Raw genomic sequence first — 18695 nt, 5'->3', positions numbered from 1 at the left:
TTTTCCCCTTTAGAGAAAGAAAAAAGACTGAAGCATCGCTGTGTGAACAGCAGCTATGAGGTGAAAAGTACAGGGCGTGCTGCTGCTTTAGCCCTTGCTCTGCAGGGCACTGCCAAGCTCAGACTGTTGTTCTGTGGCAGTGCCCAGTACTGACCAGGTACTAGACTAGACAGCCAACTCTTCACTAATTGCATTTCACATTTAAGGGCATAAAAGCATCATGTTCTGGTCTAAGCTTAGAAGAATTCATTGCCAACATAAATATTTCAGCACACAGATAAAACAGAGAATTAAATAAACAGAAGTCTGACTTTTTATTCATCTGGTCAGCTATCTGATCACCTGTCTGGGATGTTACAAACCTTTTTATTACTTAAATCTTTAAAGGCTAATACAAAGGAGATCATAAGTACAAACAAAGTATTCTCGAAATATTTGTTATTTGTCTTCCACATTACCAGATATTTTTTAAAATGGGATTTCTCATTTTGCCTAGGTTTTTGTGAAGAAAAAAATTCCTCTCTCCTGTTTAGTAAACTATTTTCAAAAATACACATTTAATCCTTGATAAGAACTCTGCTTTTGCAAAAAGCAAATCTTCTCTTAACAACAAATGTTACCAAAAAACATTTTCCACACAGCTCGTGCAATGTACATAAAAGAAATATAACCACTAGAGATCTATTCTGAACTATTGAACAGATATTAATGATTGATTTGTATGCTTTATAACTAAAAATATATATCTGAATTAAATAGCCTTAGATAAGACTAATTTATGAACTAAAAACTACCTAAAAAAGAAAAAAAATGAAGCTGTGCAAGCCTTGCTGAATGAAACAGATTAAATTATAACAACGCTGCTTTTCACAAAATGGTCTGGACCAGAATGGATGGAAATTAATACTCGGTTCAAAAGTCGGTTGATTTAAACATGAGAAAGATTCAGGCTGTTATCTTGCTTTCTAGGCTACTACAGTTGGTATGGGAAATAAACAGACAATGCTTCACAAAAATACGCAATCAGTAAAGAGGGTTCTGTCTTAAATAAAAGGTGGTGTCTCTTTATAACTCACTACAGACTCCTGGAAACTGAGTTCAAGAGTCATCCCACATTTGGCTTCCCAATCCTGAACTTCCCCTTGCCATCCCAACCACATATTACCATGCTTTTATTTTGTTTCCTAAAATATCCCATTAGCCCCACTCTGCATCGATGTACAAGTTCTATTATGTGGAAATTCATTCCTTTGTTAGTTCAAAACATTTCCTAAAATGCTTTCATCTGTTCTGCTTGCCCGTTATTTGCCAGGCTACCAGAGAAGTGGCATGGAGATGCAGAACAGATGAGCATTGAAAAAGGCAGTGAGAGGAAAGGAGATCTCACTCTTCAGTTTTCATTTTATCTTCCTTGTAATTTCATGCATGACCCTGGGCAAGCCACTTACTCCTCTTTCTCAATTTTGTAGCAACACATAGGAGTGCTTACCTGCCTTCTGTGTCTGTTATGATAGGTAGTGGAAATCAATCAAGTTCTTGAACAATTTCATGCACTAATCAGTAAAGTACCACTTGACTTTGCATCCTGATTTTAAAGTTGAGGTTCTGGGATCTTGCCATACTTGTGTTTCCTCACTTATATGGTTTAGAGATATCTGTGTCATGTCATGACAAGAAATAACTCTGTGGAGTGTGGATTGCTGAGTATGTTAGTCTAAAACCAGACTGTACCATGCTGTTTACTCTGAGGAGATAATGAAACAGGGATAGGGCTGAAAACAGTGTTGCAAGAGAGAATACCAGATTAAAAGAACACATATTAATAGTAGATTAAGATTTTTTTTTTTCTATAGCAGAAAGAACTATGTGCTTTACTATTGCAGTAATTACATTAGGCACCAAAAGGTAAGTTTTATTTTCCCCTTTAGAGAAAGAAAAAAGACTGAAGCATCACTGCATTTAAATTCAGATGCTAAAAGGTAGATCTCATGAATTTATCAAAGGTCAGCAGCTTCCATGCTGCTCTAGAGCTCCTGGCAAGGCCTCGTTTCAACTGCAGAACTGAAATTTCACATCTCCAGTTCATCCTTTCCGTTTTGTTTCACAGGGAAACAGAACCATTTTTGGTGTATTGTCCACTTCTGGTGAGGTTAACCAAATAAAGTTGTCCAATGTAAATAGTACTCTTGAGATCTCTGGGTCTCCCTCACAGTTAAAAGAAGGGAAAGGGACGCACTTCAACACCAGTTCTCACTACACGGAAATTAGTGCGTGCTTTTGCAACAAGTCTGTTAAAGTAATAAAATGAGTAAAAGACTGGAGTGAGAAAGCCACAGCAACTATCAAAATACTGTGCGTTCAGATTTTATAACAGAGTGGGTTTTTTGTGTTTGGCTTTTTTTGTTCTGTGCCCTGTTTTGCTCATCGCTTGGCACTCTGTTACTCTTCTGTTGACGCATGTTATGATATCAGTTTCTGCTAATTTTGTTCTGATTATGAAACAAGTGAGTATAGAGCCATATTTAGTAACAGTAGACCCACAAAAAAGCTAGCTAAATGTTAGTCATATCTTACTCTGCAAAATCTGTACTGCTGTAACTGCCCTGTTACAACTGAGTGAAGTATGTATTTCCCAAGTGCATCACGTGGAGCTTCGCAAAGCCTTATCTACATGCTTTGTCAGTGCATAATTCAAAAGTAAGAAGAAGGAATATATTACTTTGATGCGTAAGTACTCATCAAATGCATTGGTATTGCTGATATCTGGCTGTTTTATTAGATTTTTCAGCATTTAAATTCAGGTTTTCTGCATAAAGGCATCTGTGAGTGAAAAACATGCAGAAGTTTATTTAATACAGTTTGTTCCTCTGGGCACATATATGCTAAGATCTTCAATGATGTGAAGATCCACTGAACAACATCTTGCCTTAGTAGATTCTCGTGCATTTCTAAAAGAATAACTACCATGTTTAAAAACATAAAACCAACTTTGATAAATACAAACAGTTCACACTCTGAAAGCTTTCTGATAAGGAGCACAAATAGTCACTCTCCTTGGTGTACGGCTAAATGTTTCTCATTTTCTGGCTTTTTTGATCTGAACCTAGCTATTTTTCCCAGCACTACTATTGCTTAGTACTTACATAGCATTTTCTGGTTTTCAAAGCACAGCACAAACTGTAATTCTGAAGGCATTTCTAAGCAGTTTCCTGTGTCAGATATCCTGTCCTATTCTCTGAGTGCCATTTTCATAACTCCCTAAGGGCAGTTTGTGAATATAAGTAGGATAAAATGCACTTCCAGGAAACGGAAAATATTGACCTCTATTTCTGCACTACACTGAAAAGATTGGGATATTAGCATACTAGCCCCAAGGCATGCATAATGTGACACAGAATTTGCCAGCAAAATGTATCTGGCAGTTTATAATGACTAAAATCTAGGCATTGATGCATGATAATCAGAAAAAACATGTAAGTACGAGTAATTCTGCATTTTCTCTATTAACTGAAGTTATAACTCTCTATTCTGTAAGCTTAAGTTAGTTTAAGCATAGTCTTTCTGTGTTTTTCTTCATAAAGGCACACATACTTTATTTAATGCTCCCATGTACCAAACAGAAGGAGAGGACAAGGAAGAAAAGAAAAACCATTTTTGTCTGAAAGTGAATATTTCTGAAAACTATATAAATTCTGAAAATAACGCTTGGTAGCGTAAGTACCTGTTACAGTCTGTGTGAGAGATTGCATCAGAAAGAGAACACAGCTCAGGTTATACACAAGTAGGCACTGCTTCTAGGTATAATTTTCTAAAATCTTCCTGCCATTGGTCTAGCAGTAACAGCAAAATAATCAACAATAGGACGGCTCTTACAGCCTGCTACCAGCATTTTTAAACAATTCTGTCACCAATATGTGGAGTTAGATGACAGTTTTAAATTGTCTTTGTCTGGAGCTGATCACACATAGCTGCAGCAGTGTTAAAAATGTTAAAGAGAAGTTCAGGAAAATATCAACATAGGCTTAACAAAATAAAGCCTTTTAATCTTACATCATTACTTGTCTCAAATGTTTGATACTGTAATTTGAATATGTTAACATTAGGTAATTAAATACACCAAGCACTGGTATTTTTCTACTTAAAGTGTTTTTAAAAACTACAGTTAATAGTTTGAAATCAAGTGTGAAAGAAAACTAATATCCTCTCCAGACTAAAGTTCCAAGACCCCATCATTTATGACTGCAACTGCCTTGTCGAAATGCCCACATTCCACATTGTTGTGCACCCATATTTGTTAATTTTCCTTGAATATTTTCAAGAATCACTATCACAACGTTCTTGCTTCCTAAGTTACTTCTTATTCATGAACTTCTATTTCATGTGGTCATTACCTCAAACCCTTTTTTTTTTTTAAAGCATCCACAGGTTCACTTTCCTCATGATACCCCTGTGGAAGTGAGTGTCATTAGTGAACTGACAGCTCAAGCCAGACAGTCTTTCACACATCAGATTCGACTTCAAGACAGGGCCTCAGCTGTAAAAACCATTTTTCTTACCTTTCCATGTTGTCCTGCTCTCTCGTAGCAGATTACTGCATCTTCCCACATTTCCAGCTCCTCAAATATCTGTAAGGCAGAGCTGGTGCATCCCAGCTCAAAGAGTAAGCTTGCAAGCTGACACTGGAAAGATAAGAAATTCCAGGTAACTGAAAATAGGTAAGCAAATAGTATTGACATTTTAAAAAGACATAAGAGGCACTTCTGACATCAACAAGAAACAGAGAATATAGAATTATTGTCTTGAAACTTCAAGCTGGAGCCTCACAAATGTGTATACATCACAAAAACATCATCAGCAGAACAATAATGTTTTGAGTTGACTTTTGTTCATGTCAGTAGCTTAATTACTTTGAACTAGTTTACAATATCATGTAAAAATTGACACAGACATGGCAAGGATGAATTCACAGAGCTGAACTTCCACCCCTTAAATGAAGCATGTGGCCTGTGTGGCTGGAAAGCAGTTGCAGCAGGATGTTGGGAATGCTGAGACTGGAAAACAGAGGGTGAAGGAGGGCATTAAAGCCTCTTCTGGCAATGCTTTGCCACAGTAATCTGTACCAGTGCTAACAGAGATGGAGAGAAAGGCTCTGATATTATACAATTTTATTACGTACTCATGAGAAATCACTGTCCCAAACAGCCGCTGCCAGAGGGTGTTAGTTTTTAGTCAAATCAATATTGGATTTGAGTCCAGGTTCAACTCCCTCGATGAGTTTTCCTCACAGATAAGTCAGCCTCTTTGTTATTTCAAATTCAGCTATTATTTCAGTGTACTTAGGAAAATAAATGAGTAATCTCTTCAATGTAAAAATAAACAAGATATGTTTTCATGACTTTGAAAAGTTGTCTTTGGTCTTTTGTTTATTTTTTAAGAGGAGATTAAAATCAGGTATAGGTTTTCATTTCAGTAAATAAGTTATCCTTTCTTCATTGTGTGACAGATAAAAAATTTGGTTTGCAAAAGCAAATAGAGGCATTCTGTATAAGTACACATAATTATGCTATGAGATCCCATACAGTGAACTTCTGCAGTGTATTTTGTGATCCTGAATGGATTCCCTGAAGTTCTCCACAGATGTCACGGACCTCTCTTCATAGGCTTGGGTTCAATATCTGTTACAAATCCAAGGAGTCACCATATGAGAACTGGCTACAGTTCTTTGACATAAATACATAAACTCTGAAAATCTGTAACAAAGTAATTATTTAGTAGCTTGATATTAACCACTTAGAAAAAAACCCTACATTTGCCACTGTCTGGAACTAAATCTTATTCATGTTTTAGTAAATTTACCAAGAGTCAAATTTTGTAAAATTTATATAGGCAATGCTTCTTCATTACTATGACTAGAAGACTGCAACCATCTTCCATTATAAATCCCTATTTTATGAATTTTATTAATAGTATTTCTATCTTTGGCTTGGAAAATTGGCTTGGATTGAAAAGTGCCACTCTGACAACTGGAAATGAAAACCACGTTTTCTAGTTTTACTGCAAGTGCCTGTTGAAAGGTTATGTGGAATAATCTGTGAATGCTAGGAGAAGATACAATTGGTTAAAGCAACATGCATTGAGGTTAGAAATGAAAAATGAACAAAACACCATTAAAAGTAACCAACATGAACACCTTTGAAGGCATGTGATGCGACCCATTTTCGTAAGTTTGTTAAATACAGCATCATCAGATAAGACTCTTAATGTGTAGATTTCTGTTCTAGAAAGAGTTTATTGTGAAGATAAACAGTGTAGTTTTGCAAAAAAAAAATATATCCTGACAGTACTAGTAAAAAGGGTCATGTCTCAAAAATAAAAACTTTCTGAGCTCAAGAAGTTCTTAAGTGTGCTTTTGATTCCTAATTTGGCTGCTTTGACCATGATCAACTTCCTGAAAACAACCCAAAGTGAGTGTCATTAAAAAATGAGAAATATGCAAGTAACAGTAGCATAAGTAAAACAGTAATAAATAGTAAGGCAGTGGCAAGATTGTTTTTACAGGAGAAATGTTGGAGGCTTGACAGTTTTGGTCCATTTTTTACAGAAGGAAAGTAAAGAATTGCACTACAAGCAATTACTTCTGGGCATGGCAAAATAAGAATGTGAAAGCAAAACACTGTAGAACTTGACCTCTTTCCAGAAAAAACTGATGTGTTGTTAGGTTACGTCTTTATTTCTACAGTGTTTCAACTCCAGATCGTATCACGCTCTCTTGACTTTGGAGTCATGCAGTTCATGCAAGAACCATAGATTTTTAAGTAAAGCTTCGAATGCGATTGCTTCACACCTGTATGGCCCAACGTGGAGGCACCTGACAACAGTAGAAAATCTTCATGCGTTCAGATACCGGCGTATTTGCATCTTCAAACTGGTCTGCAAGTGCCTGTAAATGCAAAGTGTATTTTGATTTACTCTTTACTTAGACTGAGTCAACCTAAAAAAAAATTTCAAAGCATTCAGGATTTTAGGCGTTCTTGACATAATGGAGAAATGATATTAAAGATAACACTAAACACCAGTAAGCTTACACCATAATATACTACAAGTCTTTCTATTACCTCAAGTAAGAAAATGTAATAAATACTTATGTAAAAGCTCTTTATTACAGCTAACAATAAATAAAAAGGCTTTGAAGAGATTCAGTTTTCAAATCCTGCATGTAACAGGAATAAGTATCGAATTTACAATGCCGAAAAAACACTTGCAGAGTAAAACTGTGTCAAATATTAAAGTGACCTTGTCTAATGCATTTTGATCCTTTAGCTAGTTTTGCCAGTATTGATGTGCTTAAGACAGTATTGATGTGCTTTAGGCAGGAAGTTTCTTATTTAAAAGAGAGAGAAAGACAAACATGTTATAGTGGACCTGAAACTCTTTGAAAGAAAATGTTAAGTTCCGTATAGCAAAAGGGCAGCAGCTTCATCACTTTTTCTCTGAAAATCCATTATTAAGTTACTCAAATCAAAATTCAATAGCAAGAAAAACAAAATATTAAAGGTAGCTATAGCCAGAAAGTTGGTTGGAAATTTTAAATTGGGGGAAAACTCTCTTCAAATGCCAGTCATCACTGCACTAGCAAATTTAAGGCCAGATATGTAAATAAGGGAATATTAAATTACTTGCCTTCACATGATTCATCTGTCCAAATCTCATATATAACTCAGAAATTTATAGAAGGAGCTACACAGGTTCTCAGAATTTTCTCGGCAGGGAAAATGAATGCAAAGATTCCCAAACAAAAGGAAAAACTCAATAGGAGCGCTTCTTTCTCCCTCTTTTTAAATCCAAATGTTGGCTACTCAACCTATATCAATAATGCAAATAATAGTTGTGTAAAATTAAAATAACCAATTATGTGACTTAAACAGCTAAGCATTTGTAACTGCTATTGATGTTAATGGGATTTATTGGGTGGCTTCATTCTTTTAATAAGAAAAAAAAATCACAGCAGGCAGCAATAATTTAGGCTTTAAATCCACACATAACCTTCTAATTTTAAATACTAATATTTAAAATATTCAATCATATTCACATTCTCTCTCATAAAATCATCTCAGGAGACCTGTTCCAAGAGATTATCCAGAAACCTACCCTAAGAAAATGGCTGAGTTGTATTTGTACTAAGGAAAGGGACAGACTAATAAAATCACATTCCTTTACGTGGTTCCATGCAATCCAAAAAGAGCAGATTCAATTAAATCCTTAGAAGTAATTACAGAGTTTACTTGACTACAAACTATGTAACAAATAATATTTTGCAGTTTTAGTTCTGCTAGAATGTTCTAATGCTATGTAGAATTATATTTTTCTATATTCTGTTGCAACAAAAATGAAACTCAAAAATTGTCCAATTCATTGGGTAATAATTTTACAAGATCAGACAAAGTAGTAAACTACAGTTGGACAATTTAAAAATAATAATTGCTGTAAGCCTGAGCAAAGCCAGAAAATCCTAAATGTGTCCTCCAAAATAATTTTTTTGAGGAGAACAGGAGAGAGAAGGCAGAAAATGTTTTAAGTCAATCAAAACCTTATGTTCTTGTTTTAGCACCTTATTTTTTTTAAAGATTTCTATTGTTCCAAAAGAAAAACTGGAATTCAAAGAAAAACAGTTTTTCAAAAGCAACATATTTTATTGGAAGATCTGTGGCCATATCCTTTCTTTGTTTCCTAATAAGAAAAGTATAATGTAAATGACATGTTGTATGAGAATATGATTATCAGCAAGTAGAATTCTCTACCTTCCCAAAACAAATACTGTACTCTGTTCAGAGTTCCAACAAAACCTGAAAATTTAGGTAGAACATATGAATATTATATATTCCCTAACAATGAATAAATGCTCATTAACATCGAAGTTATTAAAGTCCATGTTTCTGCACACTCTCAAAAAATAAGTTTTGCCTACTAGCAAAGTACAGAAAATAAGTTACTCAAAAATTGCTGAATTCTATGTTTCTGCATTATACTTGAAGAAATAAAATTTGGGTTGTCTAGTGGTAAGAAAATAAGAATCCTAACCTTATTGCGCAGCTTAATCACAGAACAATAAATCAATAAAATGAGCAAGACAGCACTGCCAAGCGAGCATTCTTCCTCATGAATAATCTTCAATATGAATATCATGTGAAAAACGAATCTAAGGTAAATATAGAATATTTGCAAGAGTCAAAAGATGCAAGACTTGGTGACTTAGTTTGACCTGAGCCTTAGATTCTTGCCTTGAAAGTTGTTAAATAGAGCTACAGCAGAAACCAACTAAAATTTACAGCTCTAAATGATATGCGAGTTCTTCCATATGCAACATTAAAAACATTAAGCTTCACAGATTAGTCCCCCATGACATATCGCACCCTTTCCCCGACACAGAACAGAGATCCACACTAACCCACTCTGAAAACAACAAAAGCATAGATGGTTTTGATGGAATTCTGTACCACAAAGACTACATTATTGCCACACGACAACAGGAAATGACAGCTCTAGAAACTAAAAGTAATTCTCCCCATCTCACACTCAAATAGTTGGTAAGAGATTAAGTAGTACAAAAGATGTGTTTGGGATAAGTAGACCATATTAATTTGAAATGATCCCATTAGGGCTTTTATCACTTTACTATTCAACCTCAGTTTAATCACTTCACTAATCAAACGTGAACACTTGAAGTTTCTAAAGGATTTTTTCCACCTTGGATGTAGTTTCCATACATTCATTCTCATTGCACATCCTTGCTTTGCTTCTACGTTCTATGCATAACATCACTATGGTCTTCATGATAAAATATCAGCTTTGATTTTGAGCCTACCTAAATTTCACTCTCTTTATCCTCTCCACATTTTTTACTGTCCTTTTCTTTTATGGCTGACAGTTATACCTTTTTCTTTTTAGCTAGACCCTCTCTCTGTACTTAATCTCTGTAAATATTACTTACTACACCCTTATGGTTTCTGGTCACTGAGATGTCATTTTCTTTATGACATAATGCTACTTGGCTTCTTACAGTACCCCTTTTAAACTTGTTATTCATTCAACTGGTCTGAAGTCCTTCCTTCGAAGTTTCATTCCTTTTTTAAAAAAATATAATCTTCAGGTAGTTTTTTGCATCTGAGATAAATAAATCTTAGATCATCCTCCTTTCTATTCTTAATCTCTTTATTCTAGATGAAGTGGTTTACTTATTTTCTCAAAAAATTGCCCCCTACTATGTAAAACTGTACCTGCAGGCAAATATTTTTTCCTTCCATTTCATCTAAAGGATCTCCCAATCCAAGATTATTTAGGGAAAAAGATCACTCAAATCCAAACCAAAATGCCCCCAACCCTTATCTTTTGAAAACAGCAAGATACTCATTACTTATTAAAACCATCTTGAAAACAGCATCACACTTTTGTTTGTGCAGCAACTGTTTAATTCCATCTGGATCTCTCAATAATGCTGAAGACTGGCCTGTCCGTATTGATACACAACATTGCTGGCCCCAATAATACATCTTCCTCAAAATAGTCGTGACCCATAGACAGCATTTTGTCCATGCTACCTCATCTCACTTCTTCCCAGGTTTTCACAGTAATACACAACATGACTGCAGCACTTTGTCCTTCACCTATCTTTTGCGACAAGCATCTCCAGTTTTAGTGTTCCAGTCCCAATTGTTCCACCATATTTCTTTCATCTGCACAACAGCTGTTTTCAGAGATTGTCAGTAATGGTAGCTTGTTTATTTTGTTTTCCTACCTTATCCCACTGCTAACCAGACACCCAGCTGTTTCCCACAGACTACACCCTATTTAAACCATTCGTTTTTACTGCTTCAGTACCTGATTACTTGCTATGCACTTATCAGTACCACCATCTCTAGCCTTATTAGCATCTTATATTCCCTTATAACCTCTGATTTATCCTGGTACACTTGATGTTCATCTTTACTTATGGTTTCCTAGGCAGGAAGATTAGATGTGTTTTCTTCTAGTCTTCTCCCACTTCTCAGTCTAGAAATATTGTCGGTCTGCCAGAATCAATCCCTAGTTAATAGCTCTGGGACTGCAGTGGTGACTGTCCGCCCAGGAGTCCTTTCTTGCAGATTTTTACCATATTTAATATGGGTTTGGCTTGATTTATGCCAAAGGAAACTGATACTGTCACATGTTCCGCTTTCCCACTATCGCCACGGTCCAGCACGTAATACCCAGCCAGTCCCTTACCTCCTGGCAGACAGGGCAGGATGAACGGAAAAGTGCCTTTCAGTCTTTCCTAACACAGGAACTCCAGACACATAACACTTCCGTGATGTTCTTGTGATTCTCAGGTCCTTTTTCTTCAATTTCTCCCAAGTCTCCCTCCTGAAAAACTCACACGTCAGCCTGACCTTGCCCTGCTCTGCTTAACTACCTATTTCCATTTTCCTTGCCCTTTTTCTATTTCTGTCCATCACCTTTGCATGTTTTATAATTCTGCTGTCACAACTCTACTGCTCTTGTATTCTAGCTGCTCCATCAGCTTCATGCTTCTTCCAGTAATTCTTCTGCCAGTCGCGTGCTCTATGGTTAGGTTTATTCAGCAGAAGTCAACAAATCTTTAGCAAACTATGCAGCCTCCTTAACGTTTCCTTCCTTCATATAATAAAAACACCAAGCTTCAACATCCGCATCTATGACTGCTGGTTACAGTTTGCTCAAAAGCTTTACCAGATGATACTTGATGCAAACTAAGTTTAATGTACTCGATGATGAAAATACCATTGTTTCTGTATCCATCTCTATATTTTCTCCTGCGTTGTCCCGCTTCAAATACTACTCCTCAGCACGAACATCATCTTCTATCCTTTATCGGAAAAAAGATTAATTCTCCACTCATTTAATCCACCTTCTGCTTCTTTTGGTCACCATCTGCTCAGCTTTTTAGCCTCTTGCTTAGGCCACTCTTGACTCGTGTTTAGGCCTAGAAGGTAAGTATATACCAGCATATATCATAAACAGGATGCTTTCCCTTCAGATGCCCATACTAATACAAATTTCCTCCTTTTTGCTCTGCTTTCTGAGCTTACGAAAATTACAAATTACATAGCAGTGAAACTTATTGTTATATTTGCTGAACACCTACCATCCTAGTCCCCCATTTGACAAAAGCGTATTAGGAGTATGTCAAAAATCCTCAGGAATGAAAGGGGGAATGAAAGCCTTGCAAAAATCCACACAATACTGAAAGAACAAATTAGCATATTAATCTGGGATTAAAAATTAAATGAATAATGTAGGGTTTACAAGTGCCTAATTCTGGGCATCTGTCTTTACTTATATAACCTAGATAGCTTTTAAGTGCCCAAGTACAGACACCAGTTTTGGGACTGCCTGGGTGGGTCAGGCTCCAAAGCACCTGATGGCACAAAGACACAGCTGGAATTTTTCAGCTTCTTGGAAAGAAGGTATCTGGAGACAAAGTGGATAAGAAATAAAAAGGAATCTGTAGGGGAAACAATCCTACTATCTCATCTACCATAGCTATGGTTTCTAAGAATTTAGGAGGTGTACGGCCCAAACTGAACTGGGCTCACCTATGTTATTTACTCAAAAACCAAGTAGATGAAAGCCTTGCAAAAGTAACAGCAATATGTATCTCTGTGGTTGTACAATTACAAAGTTCTTATTTTATTCATAAGCTGATTTTACAAATTATGAATAAACAGGAAAATTTATAATGAAAAAGCTCATTTGGTTCCATACTACAGAACTCTGTCACACAGATAAAAGTGTTTCTACTGCTTAGTACCTATGAAACAAAAATTGGGCACTTTTTAAGCTTCTGCAAGGAGCAGCTCTTGTGGACCCTGTAATAGTTACAGACTTCCATAAAACTTCTAGAGATCCATCATTAAATTAATTAAAACTTTCGTGAAAGTTAAGACCTAACTGTAAAATGCTTTAAAATCTTTACTTTGGAGGTAGTGTTATTAAAATACTTGTCTAACAGAAAACCTGTCTCATTCTTGAAGCTTCAAAACATTAAGTGTCATAATTATTTTTTAAAATGTCCTCTGCCAAATTACATCTTATAAGAATAAAGCCTGAAAAATGCTGCACAAGAAAGAACTATCATCCAAGTTAATTTGGGATGCATTATGACAGTAACTGTCACAGCCTTTTCCGCACGAGTATGCTCAGTGATACATAAATACAGAATCAGCAAGCAAAGCTGCATTCCCCCTGAAGAAAACATATATCATATAATCAGTGTATAAAATTCAGAAACTACATTAGAAAGTAGGTGACAAATACAGGGAATTAAATATACAGAATAATTAGGGTTGTCAGAATTTTCTTTCCTGTGAATTGGATCAGATATTCCAAGTTTTTCTAATGTATTTTAGTACCTTATGGCTATGTAATTAGATCTTGAGTTACGCTCTTTTCATAAACTTACTTTTTCAAAAAAGGCAAACAACTATATTTAAAATCCAGACAACAAATGTGTTTCAACAGCTCTTTGACAACCCAAGAGCTCCTGCAACCAAGTCCAACAGGACAAACTGAGACATACCCAGACTTCTAAAATCCAATGGTCGAAATACTTAATCTTCCAGTGAAGCAACGCCAGAAACAATGAAGCAATAAAAACATTTTTCATATAACAATGTAATAAAGTTTTGCTTAAAGGGTAAGAATAATTTCTGGTTGATAAATATGGATATAATGTGGAAAAAAAAGAAAACAATCGAGATAAGTCTAAACTTCATGAGGGAGCTTATAACCAAATAGTGATTACTTTATTGAATGCCAATTTTATCACCAGCTAAAAAGATATAAAAGCAGTGCATTTGGACTCAGTACATTCAACTATTATTCAGAACAGCATTGTGACATTTAAGACAGGACTTTGTTGCTTTGGAAACTAAAATGACTTAAACGAAATAATGAACTATCCTTTTAAAAAACACTGAGATTTTTAAATGATATATTTCTGTTAAGTGATGAAAATCTCTGAATAGTCAAGAACTAAAGAATGCAAACACAAAACAAAATCTATTAAGCAAGGACGTATTTCAAAAATCAAGGAAGACACCCTCCCCTTCATTTATCTGACATTCGAAGGGGAACCATGACATCGAATACTTCAGGAAAATTTATTACAGCAATCACTATTATAAACTATGATTTGTGATTCACAGAAACTCAAAAGAAGACCATTTCTTACATTGTGCACAGATGCCAAGATAAAGACCACTACTTACTAGAGATTTTACATTATTCACAATCTCAGGAGGATGAATATGTTCTGTGAGAACTCTGCAAAAGTTCAGTGCTTAAAAGGGTAAAATCTTAGCCCGTTTTTATCCCTTATTCATATATCAGTCTTGGTTTAATGAGAATCTTGTAGCCTTGAAGACTTCTATTTTTACTTACTTCACAAACTCAACTTCTCAGTCATTCTTACAAAGAAATTATGGCTTGATAGGATTGACCTCAAATGATGAGCATATTTAAACCAGATAGAGAACTATATATCACACTGCTCCCTAAAAATAACAGCTGCTTTAAAATTTGTTGAAGTTAACTTTAAACATTGTATAGCACTGCCTACTTTTTATTGCAAATGAACAGCATCTGGAACACAGGAGGTGCGAAGATGTCAGGATGCTTCACAGAGAGAAACTACTAACAAGGCAATGCAACTCTAGAGCTAGAAAAACAAGCAGCGCTTGAAACAAAATTAACTGGAACATTCAAGGAGAAGGCTTCAGGCTGAAGTTTTCACAGCCAAATCTGTTTGCATTGGAAGCGGTGTTTTAACTGCTCTGCTGAATGTTTTAGTAAAAACTTCTTGATTGCATGTAAAAGGCATCACAATGTTCAGTATCCGACCTTATTTGCTTTCCTTTTTTAAAGTTACAGAGAAGAAAGGTTGATTTCCTTTAATTGAAATGAAAACAAAAGGTTTCTATGCGTATTCTTTCAAATTAGCCTAATCCCTTTTTAAACAGCAAACTAATTCCTCAACTTCTACTTTTCTTCCCCCCGCGCCCCACCTCCCCCCCGCCAGATTGGACAGAGAAGTCTTCTTGATCTCTAAAGAAAAGAAGTCGTCTTATACTGGATTCAGCACTATCCACCCCACAGTATTTTTCCAGTAGCTTATTTTGATGGATTCTTCAGTAAAGATGGTCTGTCTCTCACAAGCATAAGTACTTCTAGTATTGAGCATGCAATTTTTGTTTCATGGCTTCTCCTCTATCTCCTATTTCCTTCTCCCTCTAAAACTCAGCATCAGCTGCCCCTCAGCAAACACCTAAAAGTTTAAAGTTTCTGAGCTGAGAAGAATGCCAGTAGGGGCCTTTTCAGGATAGCCATCTCTGTGGCATTTGCAGGTTTAATGTCACGGTCTGTGCCTGGCATCAACCAGAGAATAATGCAGTTAAGATAGATTATGCCTAGAAAATTTTCTATAATGTTTTAAGCTTGATGCATTTAAAGGTGTTATTCCCTTTATAAGCAAATAAACTTTTTTTTTAAAGAAAAGTTGTATCCACTTTTTGGCAAAGGAGGAACTTGCTTGTAACCTGTAATAAAGATCTGACTGATCTCGTTCATGCCAGAAACCATCCATTCTGGTGCACTGTGATCTTTCCCCCACCCCTGTCAGCCATTACAATAAAGTGCTACAAAGAATAATTTATGTGAAAAATTTATGTTTTGTAAGATGTAGCAGGTTTGTTCTTCAAGACCGGTAGTTCGTCCTCTGAAAAGCCATAAACAGAAAAAGATAGTAAAATTGAACCCTTTTGTTTAATAACTTCTATACTAAAAAGTTTATTTCCTTGTTAGTTTACATATGATACTCATACACCTCTTTATGACCCATTTGATCTATTCTGTATTCCAACTGGAACAGTCTGCTCAAGAAGAACAATCTACTGGAAACATCCTGTACTTTTTCTATTGCTGGAAGACTTGAGTTTACCTACCATATACCACACACTTGCATTTTGCTTACTGTGAATTGAACAACAGCATATATATAAGCAATAAAAAAAAGACAAGTTGCCTGTGAGTAGGAGGAGCTGCCTCATTCATGCTTTATCGCAAAATATATTATAAATGAACATACTATAAATAAATATTCAAAACAAACATTTATAGATGCAAAAAAAATTAGAACTTAGGAATTAGATGGTCATTTCTGAAGAATGTAAACAACAAATTCTTAAAATAAAACAAAGCATTTCAAATGAAAAGTTCTTAAGCCCATGTTACTAATTGTAAGCACGTACAAATTTGCAGCTTTCTCACAGCTAAGGTAGACACTGGATAGCATTCTGTTACACAAATAGAAATCTCGAGGGAAAAAAACCACACAAAACAAAACAATTATTTGTGTAACTCAGTGCAGTTTTTTACTGGCAATCATACCAACCATAATTCTTTCATGGTCCTTAAGATGCCTGTAAGGGGGGAAAAATATTGTCTAGTTTTATCTAGATACCTGTAACCTGAAATCAGATATTCAGCTGCTCTAATCACTTACAGCTCTTTCTGTAGTGTTAGAAATAGCCAACCACCTTTTTTTTTTTTTTTTAATTTACACCAACGTGATATTTTGCTGAAATCTGTTTTTCAACTATTCTTATGCAGTATCAATTCTCAAGAACATCTTTAGTTAATCAGTAAGGGAACAGAAGTGAGAAACAACAGACAAGTTTAGTCTCTTCTGTCCTGAATTTGATCGGATAACACCTTCATCTTGGGATACCCATTGTTTTCCCTTCTTACAAAAATCCTTTTCCTAAGAATAGCTTCCCTATACAGTGAAACCTTGACTGATACCCAGTAGTTTCTGTTGAAAAATTACTTGGCAGGAAATACACATTCTTCCAGTAGCTAAGCTTGACCCAGCCACCATAGAGTGTATGATGGTAAGTACATTAGAAATATGACACACAGGCAAAGTGATTAAACTTTAGCTACTATCCCAAAGAAAGGCAATCACATACGAAATCTGTTTTCAATATATGTATTTTCTTGAAAGACATCCAATCCAGTTCCTCACATGTTCCTGGAAAGCTCTCTGTACATCAGGGAAAAACAAACAACCTCCCTATCGTTCTCTGTTAATGACTGACCTACTCACCAAAGAGGAAAATAAGCATCTTCAGCAACAGTTGGCTTGAAATCAGTTCAATTTCCAGGAAAAATGAAAACACTCTAAATGCATTAAATGTTCCATGCTTATGCCTCGACATAGTCAAATAGAAGCACATCTAGCTCCCCTGAAGACTCAATTCTTCTTTATGAAAAAAGGAAGAATCCACAAAAATACAATTCTTTCCACAATCACATAGCAGTATTATGCACAGCCTGTTTGGTACACAACCAATTAAGACACCAAACCAAAATAAAATTTTCATTCAGCTGGAGGGAAGTTTTATGGCCTGTGCTGCTCACTCACACCAAACAAGTTGAGGACCAGATACTAGACAGCAACAGATGATTTGCTATTTCACAGAAGAGCACCTAGAACTAAACTTGGACTCAGGATACTAAAAAGCTTGCTGAACAAAACCATGGGCTGTAGAAACAAAATGACAGCTGTGTAACACATACACCCATGTATGTTAATAGCCTTCAGTTAGTCAACTGAGGACAATCAGCTGCAAGTTCTAACAGTTCCACCAAGCCTTGCACTAGAGGTAATTTTCTTGCTAATCTAGGAGGAGGTAGCACACCGCTGCCAGGGGAGCAGATGCACTTTGCTTTCAGCTGCCCCCTTTTACTTGGGATACTCCAACCTGGGCCAGAGGGAGGGGACTGAAGGACAGAATAACTTCTCCACCAGCAGTTGCCACCACCTGCTTCCTGGCACCATTCTTTCCAAGGGAGAGAAGAACCTGAGCTCAGGAGTCTGCTGGGCCTCTGGCCGTTCATCCCACCCTCATCCTGCATCTTTACTGGAGAACCAGAGGGAGGAAGGCAGATTTCAGACCAGAGGAACAGGTATGGCATGGCACAGCTTGAAAGCTACTGAAATAGTTTAAGATTACACTATAATCTGGCATTTTATAACATTTAAGTGTCTGAACTTGCAACTTTATTAATGACCCTTGCTTGCATGCATTTTACACAGGGGAAAATGGAATAAAGCAGGAGATGAAGCATTCTGTGGTAGAATCATATACCGTGTTTTTCTATTTCTAGGCAACTTCAATGTTTGCACAGATCTGCATCTGGAAAAATGGGCAGGTATAGCACAGCAACGTGTGTAATAGCTACAAACAATATTATCTATGCCATTTAAAATCTAGTTCAGGCATGGTAGGTTGTATCGCTTACAAAAACATCACATCTGTCAAAACGCCCAAGTTTTATCACAAAACCACAGTGCTATAATTTGCAATATTCAGATAATCAGCAATACTGTGAGGAAACTGGGTAACTGAAAAAGCAAATGGAAATATTGAAAAGAGCCAATATCATATCATCATCTCCATACACTGATCTAAATGATCATTTGGATCATAGAATCACAGAATCATTTCAGTTGGAAGAGACTCTCAGGATCATAAAGTCCAACCATAACCTAACTCTAGCACTAACCCATGTCTAAACACCTTTTAAACACCTCCAGGGATGGTGACTCCACCACTTCCCTG

At 36.0% G+C, this 18695-nt stretch overlaps 1 protein-coding gene across 1 annotated transcript in view; it reads right to left on the bottom strand.

Moving 5' to 3' along the window:
• Window positions 1-18695, bottom strand: part of TTC27 (tetratricopeptide repeat domain 27) — a 125177-nt gene that overhangs the window by 29007 nt on the left and 77475 nt on the right. The window contains exons 11-12 of the mRNA XM_065631646.1: window positions 6845-6940; window positions 4557-4679 (exon numbers count right to left, since the gene is read on the bottom strand). Coding sequence (XP_065487718.1) covers window positions 4557-4679; window positions 6845-6940 — 219 coding nt within the window. The remainder of the gene's footprint in view (window positions 1-4556; window positions 4680-6844; window positions 6941-18695) is intronic.

The sequence above is a fragment of the Caloenas nicobarica genome, chromosome 3 (assembly GCF_036013445.1).
Source record: "Caloenas nicobarica isolate bCalNic1 chromosome 3, bCalNic1.hap1, whole genome shotgun sequence".
Taxonomy (NCBI): Eukaryota; Metazoa; Chordata; class Aves; order Columbiformes; family Columbidae; genus Caloenas; species Caloenas nicobarica.
The sequence above is the reverse complement of the archived record's forward strand: the minus strand, read 5'-3'. Positions and strand labels throughout refer to the sequence as shown.